General features: G+C 37.9%; 1 protein-coding gene across 1 annotated transcript in view; it reads left to right on the top strand.

Annotated features, from left to right (window-relative positions):
- DDX1 (DEAD-box helicase 1) overlaps positions 1–2,628 on the top strand; it is a 33,675-nt gene extending 31,047 nt beyond the window's left edge. The window contains exons 22-26 of the mRNA XM_068143012.1: positions 562–634; positions 744–786; positions 1,000–1,095; positions 1,867–1,987; positions 2,300–2,628. Coding sequence (XP_067999113.1) covers positions 562–634; positions 744–786; positions 1,000–1,095; positions 1,867–1,987; positions 2,300–2,430 — 464 coding nt within the window. The 3' untranslated portion in view covers positions 2,431–2,628. The remainder of the gene's footprint in view (positions 1–561; positions 635–743; positions 787–999; positions 1,096–1,866; positions 1,988–2,299) is intronic.
- The last annotated feature ends 20,013 nt before the right edge of the window (positions 2,629–22,641 follow it).

The following is a 22,641-nucleotide window of genomic DNA, read 5'->3' as shown; positions in this document are numbered from 1 at the left end:
GACAGTAGAGCTGACAGGCTAGTAGGAAGTGCGCAGAAGAAGTGCGTATTAAGAAAAACTTGACAACTTATATAAGCTCGGGGGGCATTGCTGACATGGCTTCATTGGCCCCTCACGAGTGACCACACACTGTATCAACAATCCCGCGTGTTAACCAATAATCCACAGTAGTATACATGTGCGTCCTGTTATTCCAAGATAACTCTATGTTTATGGCTACCAGTGCTCCGCTTTGGTTACACAGTGCGGGCACAGCACTGTTCTGCTATACTGCTAGCCACTTCCGCACTCATGCTGGGCACGGCCTACCACCATGTCAGGCTCTAGGCCTACACTGCCAGATTGCTCACACTGCTTGTTACAACTACTACCACAACCCCTATAATTTTATGATTCTATGTAATGACTTCTGTAACTGCTGTAAGAGAACATTATGTATATAGGCTAAAGAGAAGGATGGCAGCAGTCAAAATCACTTCAGATGTCTAGTCTGTGATCTCCGTAGCTCATACATTTCGCAACAAAAATCTTGTGTTCTATTTGGACTTTGTGATCTTACAGTTATCAATGTCACACTCCCTGATGAAAAACAGAACTATGTTCATCGAATTGGGAGAGTAGGCAGAGCTGAGAGGTATGTATGTGTTCAGAGCCGTCACATGTACTCTTATTTTGTTGTTGTTTCAAAAGCTGGCAGTAGTAACTGAAACACTTTCTCTTTCCCTTCTCCTCTAATATTTCAGGATGGGTCTGGCAATCTCCCTTGTGGCAAAAGAGAAAGAAAAGGTAATTTATACTCCAAAGTAAAATTGAAGAGATGTTATTTACTGAAATTCTGTCCACAGCTGATATGTGCTGCATTTGAAAACTGCCCATTTGTTCTTGCTTAATTGATAAGGAATTTGGATAGATACCCAGATTATTTTTCGTGCTATAATTAAGGAAAATGAATGTACTAAACTATTTCACAAAGTCTAAGTTATTTTCCTTTATTTCTAGGTTTGGTATCATGTATGCAGTAGTCGGGGAAAAGGGTGTTACAATACCAGGCTGAAGGAAGAAGGAGGTTGTACCATATGGTACAATGAGATGCAGGTAAACATTTTGTTTCAGATGAATTAGAACTTTCTGGTTAAAGACTGGGATATGGTTCTTGTTTTAGCTGTGTAGTTGAAGGTCAAAGCTAGTTTTGAGATATTTATAACCTTTGGTTCTTTTCAAAGAAGAAACTAGAAAACTTAACTTCTAGAAAGTGTAACTTGTTATTTCTTCAGTTACAAAAGCTTGTTTAAATATTCCCAGCCAATTCTGTTGGAGTTGTATTTTCAGCTTCTCTATAGTCTTAATAAAACGTTGCTGAGAGTTGCAGGACTTTAGTTACATCTTTTGGGTTTAGATGGTTTGTTGCAAAACTGCAAGGAACTTTAAAACTGTGGTTCCTCTAACCTGGCAATAGTGTGTCAAGGAAATATGCTTTCATTGAGGTTTGTGTACTAAGTGTGGGTGCTTGTTAATTTCACTATTTCCCTTTCTCCATTAAAGGAGGTTGAATGGTTTTACCATCATCTGTGGTAAAATAATCTTGGACTGTGAGCTCTTTATTAAAATAGCCTCACTCATATAAGTAGGGTAGCATGTAAAACAAAGGATTCCAGGTAGGACACAAAAGGACTGAGAATGGAATTGAACTTCTTAAATTGATTTATGTGAAAAAATGTATTAGTCTTTGGTGTTTGTAACCAAACTGTTTTGTGTGTCCAGTTTCTGTTGAAACTGCTTGAATGTGATTGCTCAGAATGCTAGTCTGACCTGAAGTCTTGGACCACAAGAGTACTTTAAGATTGATTTATTCTATTTTGTTTTAAGTTGCTGGGAGAGATTGAAGAACACTTAAACTGCACTATTGCCCAAGTTGAACCAGACATAAAAGTACCAGTAGATGATTTTGATGGGAAAGTAACATATGGGCAGAAAAGAACCCTGGGTGGTAAGCAATTAACTACTTTTGAGTTACTTTGCTATACAATGTTCAGTTTCTTGGTTGTCTGCTGTGTAACTACAGAATGATAGATCTAAAAAAACTGCCAGGTCTTTGCTGGCATCTGCACATATTATTTACAGTCTCTGGGTTCCAGGTGACCAAAGTGTGCATATATCTGTTTGTGTTTTGGTTTGGTTTGTTTGTGCTTTTTTTGTTAACAAAGTTACTTTAACTTTATGAATGACTGTGGCTGAACATTATTAGTTCTGCTGAAAATGGATTTGAACCACATCATTTAGACTGGGTCTTTTTTGACAGGTGGACTGTATAAAGGCCATGTGGATATTCTGGCACCTACAGTACAAGAGTTGGCTGCCCTTGAAAAGGAGGCTCAGACATCTTTCTTGTATCTTGGCTATCTTCCTAACCAGCTGTTCCGAACATTCTGATTGTGCCACACTTGAGACAAGGCTTGAGTTAATAAATCCTCTACCCTGCAAATACAAAAAGTTCATACTGTCTCTGAATAGCTGTAGTTAGAAAAGGATTAAAATGAAAACATGCTTCTTTTATGATGAACAGCATGTTCAGCATTGTTAACTGTGTTAGCTGTTGTCTTGATAAAATAAAACCCATCAAAGATTAAATGGTTTGTTTTGCTCTACTTTTCTCTTACCTTGAGGATTACTTTACAGAATCATTCTTTGCATGGCTTTCTGTTTTGTTGAAAATACAAGTATAGTTAAACAAACATGGAGAAAGTTTTCTACTTCTTTGCAGAATGTTGAAATAACTCAAATGGTTGTGTATTATGAATTTTTTAGTGCTGAGAGCTTTTTAAAGATGTATCCATATTCAGACAGCTCTTTAAGATATTAAAGAAGAGGGAAAATTCTGAATATGTATTTGAAGGTCTGGGTTATTCTAAACCCCTAAATCTAGACTGTTAACTGTGTTTTGATTCTGTAATGATAGACTTAGTGTGTGTTATACTTCCAAAATTGATGTTGTACAGGGAATTCTACAATATTTAAATTCATAGTTAAGTAAAATGCTAGTATTAAAGCAGTTCATAAATCTTCAAGAAAATCTAGTTCGTGCATCAGTATAGCTTGAAATACTTAATGCCTCCTGTGCTGCATTGAGGCAGCTTAGATTTGTTCCAATGGAGTGTAGTCTACCTTAACTTTTTTTTCGCTTCCTTTTTTGTCTTCTCTTTTTTCCCCCAACGATTTTGCCTGCAAAACATTGCCTAATAATTCAAAACAAAATGAAAGTAACTTTTTGCCTTCCTTATGAAGACTTCTAGTCACAAAATATTTGGGCTCCCTGCAGAAAACAGTGAAAACCAGATCAAGGTTGAGCAAAGGAACAATTTTTTTGTGTTTTTTTTGTTACCTGGAGAGGGCAAATTCAAAGTCCTAGCTATTATAACAAAATACATAGGTAACTCATGAAGTTAAACAAATTTAAGTATTAAATTTACTTGGACCATGTGGTGTTATCTAATCCTAAACTGGTTATCATGGAATCTTTCCTTTAGTAACTTTCATATACTTGAAAACTAGAGGGTGGAGAGGAGAACACACAGGGTACCTTTTGGGACTTGGAAAGAAAAGTTCTACGATTCATTGTATTGGGCTTCTCTTATCAAGCAAGTAATGAAATCTCTTGACTATGCCTCACTCAAATTTAATTTATTACAGTGCCTAAAATGATTTTTAGATACAGGAGGAAACAGATCATGAATGCTTGCACATCAAAGTTGAGTAAACCCAGCTTCATCTATCTTAAAGTTAACATTTATGTTTAATCTGGGATCACTTTTAAATTGGGGGAAATGATGGGTATAGAATTAAAATATCAGCACTGGTCTTTCTCTGTGAAGAGTGTAATGTTTATTCTAAACCCACTATTCAGTATCCAAACTTCAGACAAATTATGACTATTTCACATGGCTTTATTCAGTCTTGAAAATTAAAATTGCTTTAAATGTGCCAATACTTACTGAAAATTTGTTTCCTTGGTCTTACTGAAACGGCCTAATATATGCTTATTTTTGGGGGGGTTTTGCTGATGTGCCTTCAAACACTACAGCATGATGTGTGTACAGGGAGGAAAGAGTTTCTAGTTGAGAACTTAGAAAGTTTACTGATGTCAAAAACTCATCTGTATTTTGTTTTTGTCACACTGACACCGTTTTGGCTTGGCATGAATTTATAATTCTTTAATAGTACAAGATAAATCAAACGCTGAATTTTATCAGCACATAAACAATTCAAATGTCAACAGTGCTAAACAAGAAGATATCTCTGCTTTTAATGAGTAATCTCTAGGAAAAGTATTTAGATAAGTTGGCCCATAAACTGCTTGCAACTGTTTTGAGGGTTCTGGTCTGAGGTGTTTTTTTGGTAATGCTTGCAGTTACTGCTACCTTAAAACACTGCAAAGATGAACTTTCTGGAAGAAGTCATTAGACATATAATTAGAAAGTAAGTAAGAGTATTTAAAAAAACAACACATAGTATGATAAATGTAATTACACCAAATTAAGTTCAGACATTTGTCCCAGCCTGTTCACTGTCTTTTATTTCAGCATACACATCCTTTACACCTAGTAACATTTAAGTGATGAGCTGTATATATCTAGGTAGGGATGATTTCAATTAAAAGCTTTATCTACCTTTCTTGAACCATGTACAGACTTGCTTTTACATCCACAATTAAGGTGTTTTCACATTGGAAGTCAACATGCAGAACAAAATTTCTTAGGCTCAGATGATGTACATCTTGTTGGGAATATTCCAAATTGCATATTAGGAAAAAAAGATAAATCATTAAGTACCTAATTGTATATCTTTATAGATAAATGCAGATATACATGGAAGTTTTTCTGTATGTGTATGCTACATGCATGTGATGGGGGGATGGATGTTCCAGTGCGGTTTTTGTTAGCTGATAAATAACTGACTGCCTCTTGGTGGTGCTGATATTCTGTGTAGGGCATGAGTGGCTGTTAGTACACCAGCCTACTGCTTCCAACTGGGTCAGTTACATTCTCACTATTATTTTTCTCCTTAGAAACAAACTCCTAAATGAAAAAACAACTTAAAGTTGTTAGGACTGTAGAGCACAAACTTTGAGTGAAAGGCCCTTACTTCATTAGCTAGCTTCTTGTCACAGCTTGAATAAACATGCAGTTTAAGCTGTTAGGATGGTTAGTCCACTAATGTCTGTTTTCAGTGGCTTGTTCCTGCTCTGGATACAACACTAATTCTTGCTACTCTTTATCTCAAAATTGTGTTTATTTTTCTTCTTAGTCTTGTTTTCTAAGGATGTCTAGAAAACAGTACAAAACAGGGGCTTTCATAAGTGCCTCCCCAGCAGCGTTTGTCAAAATGGCTTTAGAATAGAATAGAATAAACCAGGTTGGAAGAGACCTTCAAGATCATCGCGTCCAACCTATCATCCAACACGACCTAATCAACTAACCCATGTAACCAAGCACCCTGTCAAGTCTCCTCCTGAACACCTCCAGTGATGGCGACTCCACCACTTCCCCAGGCAGCCCATTCCAATGGGCAATCACTCTCTCTGTGTAAAACTTCCTCCTGACCTCCAGCCTGAACTTCCCCTAGCGCAGCCTGAGACTGTGTCCTCTTGTTCTGGTGCTGGCTGCCTGGGAGAAGAGACCAACCTCTGCCTGTTTACAACCTCCCTTCAGGTAGTTGTAGAGAGCAATAAGGTCACCCCTGAGTCTCCTCCTCACCAGGCTAAGCAGCTCCAGCTCCCTCAGTCTCTCCTCATAGGGCTTGTGTTCCAAGCCCCTCACTAACTTCGTTGCCCTTCTCTGGACTCGTTCCAGCAAGTCAACATCCTTCCTAAACTGAGGGGCCCAGAACTGGACACAGTACTCGAGGTGTGGCCTAACCAGTGCAGTGTACAGGGGCAGAATGACCTCCCTGCTCCTGCTGGCCACACTGTTCTTAATGCAGGCCAGGATGCCATTGGCCCTCTTGGCTGCCTGGGCACACTGCAGGCTCATGTTCATCCTACCATCAACCAGCACCCCCAGGTCCCTCTCTGCCTGGCTGCTCTCCAGCCACTCTGACCCCAGCCTGTAGCACTGCATGGGGTTGTTGTGGCCGATGTGCAGAACTCGGCACTTGGATGTGTTAAATCTCATGCCGTTGGACTCTGCCCATCTGTCCAGCCTGTCGAGGTCTCTCTGCAAAGCCTCTCTACCCTCTAGCAGATCAACTCCTGTCCCCAGCTTGGTGTCATCAGCAAATTTACTGATGATAGACTCAATGCCCTCATCCAGATCATCAATAAAGATGTTAAAGAGGATGGGGCCCAGCACTGATCCCTGGGGGACTCCGCTACTGACTGGCTGCCAGCTGGATGTGACACCATTCACCACCACTCTCTGGGTTCGGCCATCCAGCCAGTTCCTAACCCAGCTCAGAGTGCTGCTGTCCAAGCCATGGGCTGACAGCTTGGCCAGGAGTTTGCTATGGGGGACGGTGTCAAAGGCCTTGCTGAGGTCCAGGTAAACTACATCCACAGGCCTCCCCACATCCACCAGGCGGGTCACCTGATCATAGAAGGAGATCAGGTTGGTCAGGCAGGACCTGCCCTTCCTAAATCCATGTTGGCTGAGCCTGATCCCTTGGCCATCCTGTAAGTGTTGTGTTATTGCACTCAGTATGACCTGTTCCATGATCTTGCCTGGCACTGAGGTCAGGCTGACAGGCCTGTAATTCCCTGGCTCATCCAACCGGCCCTTCTTATGGATGGGCACCACGTTGGCCAGCTTCCAGAGCTCTCTAAGCAAATCTAATATAGGCATGCCCTTTAGTTTTTCTGATCAAAAGGGAAAATATGGAAAATTCAAGTTTAAACTAAATAAATTCTAGTTTTAAGCCTTTTTTTTCCCAAGTTACGCTTTAGTAATAGACATAAAGTTGGGGCAGGGAAAGATTTTTGGTTAGCTTCTTGAGTTTACCACTTGCTTATTGGAGCACCCTTGTTCAATAGCTTTGTATTTTCAGCTAATTTGCCCTAGTCCAATGTCTTGAGAGAATTCACATTCTTACTGGATGATTAACTGTTCAGTTTAGTATTTATAACTACTGGTAGTAATTTTTTTTTTTTTCCTTTACACTGCTATAAAGGTTCCTTTTATTGCAGGGAAAAGGATACAGATGGTGTTTGCCACTCAACATCCAAACTGCTGAGCTCAGGGCCCCTTTTAGTGTATTCCAAAAGCAAGAGTTCAGTGGTGTCTTGTGTTTTAAGTATGGTTCTGTTTTGCTACTCTGAAAGCAGACAAAATTGCTGCTGGCAACACAAACTTGTACTCCAATCTTCTCATGTTTATGGTATCACACATACAAATAAATGTCCCTGGTTTGTTTGAAGTGGTAATTGGCCTGTGGTCACTACCATATGTGAATATCTGTATAATACAGTAAGCTGGGCTCCTATTTAAGCCAGTTAGCAAAATAATTGCACTTCAACTAGATTAGTTAATGTAAGAAAAGGGGAAAATGGAGTGGTGAGTTCAAAGGGTGGACCTGTATGAAGAAATGTATACTCTTCTGCCTTGCAGCTCTATCTGTGGATAGGGAAAAGTGTAAAAGTTAAGGACACAAAGAAATTCATTATAACTGCTGTCACACTAACTGTGTTAGACAAAATAAAGATATGCAAGGGGAGAGAGGGAGGACAACCTGTGGCTTGTGTAAAGAAGCAATAATACTTTTTTGACAAGGTTTTTGAAAGCAAAGTTGCTACTTTACATAGTTGGTCCTAGTTGCAGATACTAAACCATTCCATGGGTGATGAATGAACTCTTAATTGCTTAGGATGTTTTTTAAAAAACACTTTGCATCTTGTAGTGCATTTTATCTGTAGTTCCAGGTTTCTTAAAATTGTGGATGAACCCATAGATAAACTGTGGTAAAAGGGTTGCAGTATTCTGCTGAGTGTCAATGATGACTGGCAAAAACCTTCATATTTTCTTTGCATTAACAATGTATTAAAGGCTGTTTCATGATACTCGGTATATGAATGAAACAGTCTTTCATAATGGTTGTTACTACTGGAGAACATAAAAGGTACATTCATAAAGCTTAGCCTATGTCTGCTGGGCACTGCTGCATACTGGAGTTCCTAAGGAGCATTGCACAGTGTTTCTCCTGTCCTGAAGGGACTTGCTTGATTTAATATTTGGCAGAAAAATTAAAAGGACCAACAGGTAACTGATATATGGAGAGCAGCTTGCTGGAATTCAACTGATTCTACTTAACATTGACCCAATGCCACTATAGGTGACAGGAAAGATGTGTCTTTCTCCTGTAGGTACTATGTTGTACCTGTCAGTGCTGTACAAAAAAATTGCAGTAGCATGGATCATCTAATGGCATCCGGAGCTTGTGTTTAGACAACTTGAGCCATTCTATACATAGAACAAATTTTAATTTAAAAGTTTTAACATGTATGGATATGTATTAGTATTCTTATTTCATAAACTGTGTTACCCCGGTGTTCTCACTTTGTTTTCAGAAGTGAAATGTTGCAGAATTGTCCAGTGGTGACATTCTTCTGCTTTGTTGATTGTTGCAATACACAAAGCTCAGTGGGTGATTTGGATAGTATCAATTAAAGCCATCCTTCTACAGACCTATTTTTGAAACCCAGCATCCTTTTAACGAGAGCTGTCATTGTTAGAATTCACTCAATTTATTGTATGACTTCTGAAGAACAACATGAAGAGTAACAAAACCAAACAAATTATTTCCATATTTCTTTTGTTGAAATTTTTAACTATCTGGTATAATATCAACATTATATATTGCTGTTACTGAGATTTTAAGCAATGTGTTCCATTGTGATCAACATTATGACAGTTTCTCTGAACAATAATAATGTTTTTTTTAATTAGTTGCTTCAAAATAGGAAGTAGAGAACTTGTTAGCATCGAGTAGTATACAATTATGCTTTAAGCAGCTCTGTATCAAATGCAGTAGTAGGCTTGGGAGTTTAATATTTTTAACCTTTAAAAAAAATAATTTAATTGCTCTTCACTCCCTCATATCAAGAGTTTGAGTGGTGCTGTTCCCAAAATGTTTAAAACAAAATTAATTTCACAAGAAGAAACTCTATTCATTTGAAAGCGCTTATCTTTGGTGGTATGTCTAATGTCCTGAAACAATGAGAACATAATTTGATTTCTGTGAAAACATTTGTAAAATAACCTGAAGTAATCTGAAGTTTTCTGTCAGCAGCCCAAACACTGGTTAGGAGTTCTGCCAACAGCCATTGTTGCCAGGTGGTGTTTTTACACTAGGGATTTCATTTGGTCCAAGTTTCTGAAGCACAGCAGTTCTTAGTACATGGTAAATACACCTAATTTTTCTGTAGTTTGTACTAAGCTTTAACTTTTCTTGTATGTGTCAACAAACAACTTTTCCTGATGTCTTAAAAATAATCTATATAGCTAAAGAAGGAAAAAGTTTGTTTCTAAAACAAACAAAAAAGTCTTTCTAAAGGAGTGTTTCCATAAGTGACACTATTTGAGGTAATTAAGTTTGAGATGCCCAAATATGTTGTGGTTTTTAAGGTTATGAGCTTCAGAGCTCATATGTGATAATCTTAGCTATGCAAATTGATATGCAACAAACAGAAGTTTTCTTTACTCTCTTTCATACATCTGTTGTTTAGAGAAAATTAATGTGGTTTGATACGCCATGATAAAAAATTCTCTCACTGAAGCATCTATCTCAGCATGATGTCAGTCTCTGCAGCTCATTCACATATCCCAACCTCAGCTATGTTCTGTTTCAGATTAGGTTTGTACTGAACAACAGAGTGTAACGAAAGTAGCCAGGAGGAAATGCCACCCCTAAATGAGGCCATTACATTTCTTTTGTTGTTGTTTAATAAGAAACTTCACAAATTGCCAACTCAGGTAGAACTTAACTTGCAGGATGTTGCTCTCCTTTTATATAGAGATGTTGTATTACACAAAGTATTACATCCAAAACCCATGCTTTCTCAGACAATATTTACCAAACTGAAGTCTCTAACTTATTTATTTGAATAAGAAATACCCAACTACACTAGACTATTTCCTTCATTAAATTAATTAACCTTCACAGAGAAAATACACCTTGCTGAGGTGGTTATATTTCCTAAGAGAGTAGCCACAGCACTCCTGACAAATGTTTGATGTGGAGAAACAGTTTTTAAGAAAAATGACTTAATTTCCAAACGTGCTGCTAGTGGAAGAGATAATTTCTAGTCTTACACATGCTCCTGTTTTATCCCCCTACATAGTGAGATGTTGTTTGTTGTATTAGCAGCAAGGACTCACGTTTTGTTTGCCAAACAGAACTTAAAAGGTTTTATTCAGCAAAGTTTTTGTAGCAAAAGGTTTGATTCATATATTCAATTTCAGAATTTTGCTTTAGTTTTAATAATTTATTCCTTTAATAAGAGCAAAAATTGAGGGGAGGGAGAAAGGACAATGGTGGGCAAGGGTAACCCAGTTAGAGCTTAGCCTGATGAATGATGTGGAATAGCTTTTATCTGGAGTGCTGTTGACAGTCTGCATGGTATATGTAAGCACTCCCTTTTCCTCTAATGTCAGCCTAATTAGCTACGCTATTTCAGTTTCACTTTGGGTAATAGGTCATACACGTGCCAGGTGCTGTGCTCGTTCCTGTGGTGGGCAGGATGTGTGCAAAGGCGGAGTGAAATATCGGGCAATTAAGGTAGTGGAGATGGGACAGCATTTCACTGAGGAAACTTGCTGAAGTGAGGCCTAATAAAGAGATGAAATTAAGAGTGGTAACAGGCTACTGTAAATTGTTCTGGATTGGATGGAAGCAGGAAAAAATGGGAAACTGCATGACACTTATTCTTCTAAAATTTTTGTATTGCCATTGTGGTAGAATGAGACCTTTCCTGAAATGAAGTGATACATTCAGATACCTGTCAAGAATGGCTCATTTTCCTTGCTTCCTCTCCAAGGAGTGAATGATATGAGCACTTAGGCACAAAAACATTCTTTTAAAGGAACAAGCAGTAAGATTGAGGTTGACAAGGTGTGAACTTTTAAGAAGAAAGTAATTCATCTAAGATGATCCTAAATTTCTCTGAACAGCCACTCTATTCACCACAATATTCAGTGGAAGTTATTTTTTTGTGAGACAAAGTTCTGTCGTGTCAGAAGGAGAAAGGTGTTTTTCTTTCTGTGCCAAATAAATTGTTCTGTAATTACACTGGTTTCTTTGAAGAAACCAAGGAATGGATCATGAAACCTTTTCATGGAGTATGTTATGTAATGAATGAGAGAGTTACAGACAAACGCACTGAAATCTGAATTTTTTTGGAAGTGAGTATGAACAGATAACATGCCCTGAGAGGTAATTCAAAAAGGGTGGTAAAGATGTGTAATTATTTCTAAATTTACCAGTATAATTGAAGTCCTCTAGTCAATTATAGGCAACAACACTACTTGTGCACGCTGACAAGAACTTATGGGAATACTTAAATTGCAGGTTAATTGTCTGGTTGTGTGTGTGGTTTCAGCCAATTTGCTTGCACTGTATTTAGAAGACTCACTGAATTCCCTCTTGTGCTAAGAATTGATCTGCCACAGAGCTAAGGACTAGTCTATGGACTGTATTTCTTTTATTACAAAGGTCAGATTTGCATAATTTTCATATTGTAAAGGTTTAGGAAAAGGTTGCAAGGTTGATCTACTTATTCATGGTTTTATTTTCTTCTCTAACTTTTGTGTCTGTGTGCATAAATTTAGGTGTAAATACATGAGTGGTGAGAGATGTTGGTTTGAAATGTTTTTACACTCATTTTTTTTGTTTAAACCTTTGACTTTTTTACCAACACTAGTCATCCTTTTCAAACATCCTTTTGCTGTTACTTTTTGCTTTGTCCAGGTGTCATGAAAGAAGTGAGTGTGTAAGTACCAAGGAAAATATTATTTTCAAGGTCAAACTCTAAATAAAATTTGCAGGATGAACTTTGATTCATAACATGCTTTTAGCCCCAAACTAAAGCGCATTAGAGTTCAAGTGGTGAAGCACAGATCCAAACAAGAAACTGTAGGTAACTGCATTCAGAACCTGATTGTTTTGGCTCATCTTCTTGATGGTATTACCATTCTAGTAAATATTATCTCTAACACAGTTTTCCACTTTCCCTTTGTCTCTGGTTCAAAAGGTCCAGCTGAGAGCAGAGTGAGCAAATGGTGTTTTATGGTGTATCCAGACTGGCAGATTAGGACAAGAATTTATCCTGAATGGGTCCAAACCAGATCTATTGTGCTTCATGCCAAGTGAAAATCTCCCAAACAGGTGGGGTAAAATTGAAGGAATGCTGTTTTTTATTAACTGAGTGCACATTGATATGTCCTTAAGAGTGGGAGGATGTAGCCTGTTTGTCTTGCCACTAAGACTCCCAGATAGATTACATGCTTGACTGCCACCATGTGTTAGCAAGGAATAACATTGCAGCCTGTGAGAGGGACCCTTATGGGCCACCTTATGATGGCCACCACTCTTCTTCAGGCACCATTCTCTGCTGTTGTACTGGATTTGACCCTTTAATTTTACCCATATATATTTGCAACCTCATATGAATGTGGGCAAAATTCTACATTATGATAATGCTGTGCATTTATGTTATTATGACTTTTTTTATTGTACACCTATCAGAGAAGACAATATTCACATCTGTATTAAAAGAAATACATAGGCTTATTTTACTGAATTTCTCTGCTTCTTAGCACACTTCTAAATTGATTACATGGTAAAATGGTAGAGCATAAGAGATTCTGAACCAGATCTTGGAACAGCATTGGACTTACTTTTTAAGTTCCTCATGTCCTGAAAAACATTTTATTAGGTACTAAACTAAAGCTCACCTCAGTTCTGCAAATAATTTCCTTACCACACTGCAAGGTTTTCAGGAGCCTGAAATTTTCCTTCATAGAGTTAGCAAAAGAGGATGAATAGAACAGTGGAGAAACTGGAAACTGTTCACTACATAGTCAAAAGTCACAAATAAATATTTCTCCTTTCTCTGTTTAAATTGCCAAATTTAAATTGAAGACACTCTTAGAGAATAGCTGATAGGGATATTCTTAAATGCTGTGATTGACATTAACTGTAGTATCATCCTTTTCTTTCTCTTCAAAAAGTGTCATGATCACCAATCATAGCTTTTCACTGTAGTTGAGTAGTTAGAGCATTAGCCAAGGTATAGGAGAATGAAAAATGCAACCTTCCTCCTGCACAGAAAGCTTTAAATCCTTATATGTCCCAAGAGACTACACCATTTAATCAGCCTTAGGGTAGTTTTGAGAATGTGTTTGCCTCCCAGTATAATTGTGTAGAACAGACTTCAAGATTCATTGACCTGAGGAAAAGGCCAGAGAGGAAAGGGAGACCTCTGTAAACAGTAAGTTACTCAAAGTTATTTTTTCAGTTTTAGCTTATTTCCAGTCTAACCTTTACAGCTTAAGTTAAATCTTCATCTGGACTGAAAAGACACCTATTCAATTTTGTTCCTTAAATAAGTACCTAAAGAATATGGTACGGTCATGTCTTTGCTTTCTTTGCCATAAATTGTTTAACTGAGCTCTCAAATACCTCAAAAAGGAGCAAGTTTTCTAATCCTCACATGATTCTTGTGGCTTCTTTGTCTCTGAATGCCAGCACTGAGCAGTACTCCAAATTTAGCAGCACAATTCCCAAGCACAAAGTTAGTGCAACCTTCCTTTCTATTAGATCATGCTCTTGCTGAACCCAGTGACTCTATTTGTCCTTGTAAGCAGAGAATCACGTTGGAAACTTGAGCTCAGTTTATAATTCACTAATACTTCTTTCTGTCATTCTCTCTTCTTGCCCTTTTGTTTTTTAATTCCAGAGAGTGTTTGAATTTGTAACGTAAGAGTAGTGATTATTCTCAGAGGTATTAAAATATATGTGGCCATATTTAGGATCAAAGTCTTTGTTTATGGTTAGGTTATGAGGTGGCTTGTACCACTTTGTCATTCTCTTCATTAGTTACTAATGGTATTTAAAAAGATAGGTGTTTGGTTTTGGGTTGGGGTTTTTTTTGGGTTGGTTTTGGGGTTGATTTTAGCTTGGGTTTTGTGGTGGTTTTTATTTGTTTGTTGGTGGGTTGGTGGGTTTTTTATTGTTTGTTTGGGGTTTTTTTGTGTTAGGTTTTTTTCCAGGAGTTTTGATACAAATAACTTGTGAAGATCCCCAAACCCCCCTACATTCTCAGTGATGCCTCAACATCTACAATTCAGTCACATGGTTTTACTGATGTGTGCCATGCTGTATTTGTGTCACCACAGTTTCTTCATTGGTAAATAAATAAATCAGGGAATGCCAAATCAATACTGTGAAGTGGTTTAAATATATGAATTTGTCTTTATTCTCTTTTGAATTAAAATTGTAATTTCATCATAAAAGATACCACTTTAGCTTCATGCAACCCTGTGTTGATTGGCATTAATTAATTACCCTCCTTTAACTTATTAATCAAGTCCTCTATCAGTCAGATATTTTAATATTCAAGGATTATGACAGCTTTTATAGAAGGCAGCATCAGATCTCTGTGGTTTCTTATTGAAATAAATAATAATCACTGCCAAATTTTTCCATCTTGCCATAGTTACAACTGCTAGTCCCACCATAGTTCCTGTCAGTTATCTCCATGTTTTCCCCAAATTAGTGATATTTGTCTGAGAGATACTTGTCTACTAGCAAATTTTATGTGATTTCATCTGTTCATTGGCTAAAAACATGATGAGAAGTTTGCTGGTTTGAAACCAAACATCTGATTTCTAATGAGAACATGAAATACTAAATGCAATCCTTTTGTTAGGAAGATATCCCTGTACCATAAAGGGACAGAGACACAGTACTCACATGGGGAGTCACTGCTGCAGCTCTAGTTATTTTGTTCCAAAACCATACATTGCTAATATCTCAAAAATTCCCACTGATAGTAGTCATATTGTTATATGATTCTGACTTTGATCTTTAGCTTTGTTTTACAATAGTATCCACCACTTGGCTTGATCAGATTCCTCTTCCTTCCTCCAAACAGAGACCCATTAAGCTGGTATATTTCAAAAGTTCAACTGCTCAGCCTGCATTCCCTGTCTCATTAAACTGAATTGTAATAGCCATGTTTTCATGGGTTATAGTTGACTATTTAACGTGCTCTTTGATTACTGATGTACTTTATGCTGCAGGAATTCACCTATTATGGTCTGGTTTTGAATGGCTTAAAGTGTAACCCTCAATTCTGTTTTCTACCCTGGCAAGGAAAAAAAAAAAAAAGAAAAAAAAAAATCAGGGAAATGGGAAGGAAATTCTCACTAACAGAATGATTGGTGTTTCCTGAACTGGGAAGTAATGATACCAATTAACAATATATTTCTTCTCCTTTTCTTCCCACTTTAAAATATCCGAATGCACAAACAAGAGTCATGCCACATTAACCAATTGGCTGTTAATGAAACCTCCATGTGAAGACCCTTCCTAATCTACTCAACCCTCCAGAGATCAAACAGAGTTAACAGAGCAGAGCAGGTTATATGTGATGGATGTGTGTGTATAAATCACTTCCTCAAAGCTAAATTGTTCCAATTCACTCAGCGGCTACAAACTGCAAAGGTTCTCACACACATGTAACATTCCCTCCTCGTCCTCCTCCTCCTCAGTACGGATTATTGGCTGAGAGTTAGAAAACTCCTGGGAATCTAGGTAATGTAGTAACAGAGAGTAGAAAGCAGAAAGTGAGGTAGGGAATAAAAGTAAGCATGTAAAAGAAATAATCATTACTTTTTTTATTCTGATAAACATTTTGTTGGCCCTAAGGGAGCATACACTTGCTTTGACTTTTGATGTTGTGCAGACAGCTTTGCTTAGATGTTCTTAAAGAAGGTAATATTAAAAGAGACATAATGGCAAAAGAATAAGTCATAAGTCTTTAAGGAAAGACTTGTAAAATTATGAAACAAAATTCAGTTTTGAATCACAAGCTCTTAAAGGGCACTTCTGACTACTGCTACCCACAATCCATATTTCTTTTCTGGCTTGCTTTTGTTATCCTGATAAAGTAAACTTTTGGAATCTTGCAACATGAAGAACAGTTGGTTTTGTACTTATTAATGTCTTTCCTGTGCCTGCCTTCTCAGATATCTTTTTAGGAAGTATTGTTAGATCTCCTACAGATAAAAAGCTCACTGCATACAGATTTTGCTGAGACCAAAATAAACTCATTTAGTTTGATAGAGACATTCTATTTTTCATTATTACTCACTAGTTTCAGCAAGATCTATTAATGTAACTAAGGGCTGAATTACATTTGAGGGAAATTTTAAATGCACAAGTAAAATGCAATGAAATGTTTTTATGTATTCTTTGTTTCCCATTTTAAAAATTATTCTTCATGCTTGTTGCTTGTCTTTGCCTCTCTTTTTTACTGTACCCTATTACACACATTTTCTCCCTTTTCCTAATAGTCTACTTATTTTTAGCTTTTTCGGTGGTCAAGAGAATGTTTTCTGTCAGGAACCTATCTGCTTATCACTACTTATTGAAGCATCAGTATTCATGAATAGTTGTCCACTAGGAGTTTCCTCTGAATACATGCTAATATAGTAAAGGAAGGTTGAGTAGGCCATGAGTATAAATATGTGAAGAGCTAGGTTTTGAAAGGGGAAAAGAAAAAAAAGTGGAAGACTCAGACTGTTACCCTTGTTTCTATTTTATTTTTTTTATTTATACTGAAGACAATGAAGCTGAATATGCATATTGTAAGACTATGGTCATAGATCCAAATATCCAGATCCATAGTTCCAGAGACAGATATTTGTGGATGAGATTAATGAAGACTTGACTAACAGAAGTCATTAAAAATGGGGGGGCAGGAATCCTAACCAGGTCATTACTAGTATAAAAGTACCACCTTCAAAGCATTAAACTTCAGGTCATTCTGGTCTACCATACTGGTGGTGATTAAATTAATTTCACCTCACTTTAGATAATTGCAGCTGAGTCACCTTTAATTCCTGCCTGCGGCATGATTTATCTCACTCTATAGTTGATGTCTCTGGACTAAAATGAATTACATCTCTTTTCACTATTTATGAAGGACATGATTAATTGAAACACTGATATCTTTATATGGACGTCTGCATAAGCCCACAATATAGACCTCTGACGATGTCTGTATTGACACATCCAATGTCAGGTAAATTCTGCCCAAAGCAATATATTCACCAGCCTCACCTTTTTCCCTAATCTCACCTACCTGTAAATTTCTAAAGACATTCAAAGTATAAGGTTTCAGTTTCAGAGTGGCATGTACAAGGAAGCAAACTGAGAGCTCAGTCAGATAGCATTTGTAACAGCTGAGTTTAGCAGATTTAAAAAAAAAAAAAAAAGAGCCCCAGTCTTGTTTTTATGATGGACATACTGACAAATACCCCCTCAGGTGGCTCAGTTGGTAGCACATCAGACCCTTAATGGGAAGGTTGTGAGTTCAAGCCTGCAGTGGGCAGTAGTGTCCTCCCTACTCTAGTCATGAGGTCTGTGGTGACAGGTTGGACTCGATGATCTTTGAGGTCTCTTCCAACCTTAGGAATACTGAAATCCTGTGTTACAGTAAGTGTTGGGTTCAGTACAATACATGACAGTTGAAAGACACCTGATGTCACTTCCTTCCCTACACTGTGGAAAGTATGAGAAGGGAATTGATATGGCTCAATTTGTGTGGGTAAATCCAAGTCTTTAATCAAATCCCTGCTTAGTCTTTTAACGCCAACTTTTTCTCCTAATTTTGAAGATTTAATTCTGGAGGTTCAGACAAGTTAGTCCAGAGAGCTATGTGCTTCTCACACTTGATCAGCTGGGTCATCTGTTTCTAGGGGGAAGTCAAGCAACCATACAAAATAATTGCTTTTTCTCTTTTTATATAGAAAAAAGGATTTTTGTTGAAATGGCTAAGTCTTCAAAAGGCCATTTTGCAAAACAGAAATACACTTAAAAGCATATAATCTTTAGCTCGAGGCCAAACTAAGTGTGTTTCTGATTGTGCTGGTGACCCTCACACTAAAATCCCTTTGTAGAAATGCCTTTATTCTAGACAACATACTGACTAGCAAATGATCTAACAGATTTCACAGCACATAAATTAAGACCTAATAAATTATTTTGAATTCAGACTCCCTAATTACAGAATCAGTGAAGCATTCCTTTTACAATTGCAATTACCTAAACAATTAATAAATATAACTAAAATGAAGCAACACAGAAAAATATTTTGTAGCTATTTCCTATGGGGAAGACAAAATTTTAAGCACTGCCTAAAACTAGTGAGTACTGGTTAAAAATCTATTATTCATGGTAGATACCAGAGTAGGAGCATTTCATTATGTGAGCTTAGTTGACTGTAAATGCTCAGAAATTAACCTCTGTTACTACTGATTAATTTTTACACTTATTTAGAATAATTCAATCCCATTGTTTTCTACAATATGATAGTGTACTCACTTTATCAGACAAAATGTTTTAAATATCCATCATATTTATTAAATATATAATTCACATGTGTTTCTTGGAATTTATACATGTGATAGGAACAACTGGGAAACTGTTATTTCCATATTTATGAATTCCAATTATGAAGTTAGGAAATGTACTTTGTTTATGGCAATGACTGTATGTGGGTAGCTCCAAAGTGTATCAGTGGAAAGGTTATGTTACCTCCTTTCACATATAAATGTAATAGGGGGGATGTATATCACCTATAAAATCTAGAGCAGCTTGCTCTTTGCCCATAGCACTGTTTCTGGAATACTCTCTTTCTTGTCTGTTTTTTTGTACCATACCCAATAGCAAAGATCAAACAGACCCCCTCCCCCCAAAAAAAAAAATCAGTCACTGGTATAAATTTATTACAGATATTGGGATATCTGAAATGAAAAAAATTAAGACAGCTATCAACAAATGGCAAAGGTATCTATATTGCATGTATCTATAAGGTGCATCTGTTCCGGTACTTTGCATTGTCTTAAGCGCTGCCAGTGAAGAACAATAGCACTGCTGGCCCAGAAATCTGTCTCCATTATTTCTTAGGATTTCATTGCACCCACTGCAGTGGGACTTTGTTTCTGCATCCTGTCAGAATAAAATACATGAAGATACTGAAATGTAGAATTGACCTTGTAGGAAAGGTCCCTGCTGCTCACCTGTGTCCCCAAGCAGCAGAAGGTTGTTCATCAGAGACAGAACTTGAATACCGCCATCTTGTCAATGATCGTGCCAAAACCAACCAAACAAACAAAAGAGGGAAAGCAGAAACAAGAATATAACTGTGTTGTTTACTGGCTGCCACATGTAGGTGTTTTCTAAATCAGGTGATGCATTGGTTTGAAATGTGGGTCTAGTTCTGTTTTTACAAGGTATCACAAGGGCTCATTTCAGAGTTTTTAGGAGCTTTCAAGACTTCTGTCACTTCAAATATCAGGTTCGAGCTCTGTTCAGGAACCATTGAAATCCTTATCTAATGTCTTTGAATTATTCCTTAGGAAAAAGATTTTCCATTCTGCTAATTCTGATTGGCTGAAGGGAAAAGTCAGCTCTTTCCAGAAACTATGGCTTAAATCTGAGGTAACATGTTGGGACTGTGAGTCAATTGTGAGCTTGTTGGAAAGTGTAGTTAAGGACCTGGGACTGCTGAGTGAGTTTGCAATTACCGTATGTAGGGCTTAAAGGAGCTCTTGCCATTATTCATTCCCACATTCTTTGGATTTTCTGAGATCATGGATCAGGGTAGAAGAGTGATAAAATAATCTGTTCAGATGACTCAAATAGTGAAAATGAATTTTAAATTGGTGGTGATCTAGCAGAGTCATCTTCCATATCTCGAATACAGTGTTCTTGTTCATGCAAAGTCTGTATGTTTTGGTAAGCACAGATTGTTCTTTAAAAAAGAACCTGAAATAACAAATTGTCTTTGCACCTTAAATAGCATATTAAACTTTACACTTTCATACTTGATGTGGTACCTAACTATATTAAGCTTTCTTGCTGTGTGCCAATCATATGTGAAGTATTCCAAAGGCATACAAGAAATCTCATGTTGTTCAAACTACTGGCCAACATGACTTCATATTCTGCTTCTGACAGTGGTAATAAGACACTAAATATCAGCTGTGTTCACCGATTTTCTCTTCTGCAGCCTTACTAGATTCCCTTCTTCCCATTTTCATTTTGTAGCAGTAGGTGGTATGTTTTTCTTACTGGTGAATTCCACTGAACTAACATCAGTGCAATAGCAAATCTACCCAGAGTCAAATTCTGTGATCCTTACTGAGTCAAAGCTTCATCCCGGAGTGGATGGAAGTTTGGCCTCAGTAATAATAGAGTCATTCTGAAGTTTGTCCCTTTGTAATTTGTGGCTTTTCACATATTGCCGTAATATACATTCATTTCTTTTTGCTCTTAGCCTACGCTGGAAGCTGTTTATGTATTTTATGGAATGCCAAGAAAACAGTCACAAATAATCTATTAGCAATTGGGTTACACATTTTTCTAAAGCTGGTTAGCTTTTTCTTGCCAAATATATTTTACTTCTTTCAATCCAGCTTGCTAGGGGGAAAAAATAATCAAACTGCTATACATGCGCTTTCATTTTAATTGCTGGCATTTTATAAGGAATGCACACAGATCCTAATTTGCACAAAGAACTTACTGTGTGTTCATTTGCAATTGCAAATTCCATGTCTTGGGGGAAATTATCTTTGCAGTAATGCCTTGTGTCATAAAATTGCAGCATATTATTTATTATGCTCTCTTAATCTTATTATATTCAGTTGTTGAACTCGGTTTTAGCAGACTGAAACAGCAAGAGAAGCATTCCTGCTAAAAGTCAAAGAGAATCATAGCTGTTAGGCAGGGATAATTCACTGCTTCTTCAAATCTTAAGTGAAAAATGGACACCATTCTGAGCTGCACCTGAGGAAAGGGGATGGAACCCTCATTTTTGATTGAATCTAAAAAGACTTTTTTCAATAAACTAATATCAGTAGGAACAGCAGCTGTTCAGCACCTCTGAAAATGGATTCTTCCAGATCTGTAGGTATGAATGCAGTGTGGAGGCAGCAAAAATTAGTTGCCAAATCTGGTGGTTTAGGCTTTTGGGAGCACTTTGTACTGAGTGGCTACTTCCATCAATAGATAGCCACAAGAGGTAGAGTTGCAACATAACAATTAGGCTCTCAGATGAGAGGTTTGTTACTTTAATTGATGATCATCTGTAAAAAAGTAACAAAGATGCAATTACTTCCTTTCTTTTTTTTAGAAAACTATGCTGAGTAGTAGACATTTTAGTGGCTTGTTTGTACCAATTAAAAGCTTACAATTTATTTCTGCTACAGCACCTACTCATTTCCTTCTAGGAACATAATTCAGTTTTCAACAAATACTCAGACACGAGTTGATCTGCTAGAGGATAGAGAGGCTTTGCAGAGAGGCCTCGACAGGCTGGACAGATGGGCAGAGTCCAACGGCATGAGATTTAACACATCCAAGTGCCGAGTTCTGCACATCGGCCACAACAACCCCATGCAGAGCTACAGGCTGGGGTCAGAGTGGCTGGAGAGCAGCCAGGCAGAGAGGGACCTGGGGGTGCTGGTTGATGGTAGGATGAACATGAGCCTGCAGTGTGCCCAGGCAGCCAAGAGGGCCAATGGCATCCTGGCCTGCATTAAGAACAGTGTGGCCAGCAGGAGCAGGGAGGTCATTCTGCCCCTGTACACTGCACTGGTTAGGCCACACCTCGAGTACTGTGTCCAGTTCTGGGCCCCTCAGTTTAGGAAGGACGTTGACTTGCTGGAACGAGTCCAGAGAAGGGCAACGAAGTTGGTGAGGGGCTTGGAACACAAGCCCTATGAGGAGAGACTGAGGGAGCTGGAGCTGCTTAGCCTGGAGAGGAGGAGACTCAGGGGTGACCTTATTGCTCTCTACAACTACCTGAAGGGGGGTTGTAAACAGGCAGAGGTTGGTCTCTTCTCCCAGGCAGCCAGCATCAGAACAAGAGGACACAGTCTCAGGCTGCGCCAGGGGAAGTTCAGGCTGGAGGTCAGGAGGAAGTTTTACACAGAGAGAGTGATTGCCCATTGGACTGGACTGCCTGGGGAGGTGGTGGAGTTGCCGTCACTGGAGGTGTTCAGGAGGAGACTTGACAGGGTGCTTGGTTACATGGGTTAGTTGATTAGGTCGTGTTGGATGATAGGTTGGACGCGATGATCTTGAAGGTCTCTTCCAACCTGGTTTATTCTATTATATTCTATTCTAAATAAGAGAAAATCAAAATCCATCTCAAGATTCTTCTGCCTGAATTGTAAAGCAGTCTGGTACACTGCTTGAGTAAGAAAATGGAACAGTAAACCTAAAAGCCACACTTCTGCATTCAGCTCCTATGAATTGTCTGTGTTATGGAATCTTGAATCTGGTGTCTCGGTTTTATTCCAGGAGGCTGTGCTATGAAACAGATGCTGTCTCTGAACCCAAAGCATTTGTAAGGAAGATGAGGGGAAC

The sequence above is a fragment of the Melanerpes formicivorus genome, unplaced genomic scaffold (genome assembly GCF_026170545.1).
Source record: "Melanerpes formicivorus ecotype bairdi unplaced genomic scaffold, bMelFor1.0.p_v2 SCAF_9, whole genome shotgun sequence".
Taxonomy (NCBI): domain Eukaryota; kingdom Metazoa; phylum Chordata; class Aves; order Piciformes; family Picidae; genus Melanerpes; species Melanerpes formicivorus.
The sequence above is the reverse complement of the archived record's forward strand: the minus strand, read 5'-3'. Positions and strand labels throughout refer to the sequence as shown.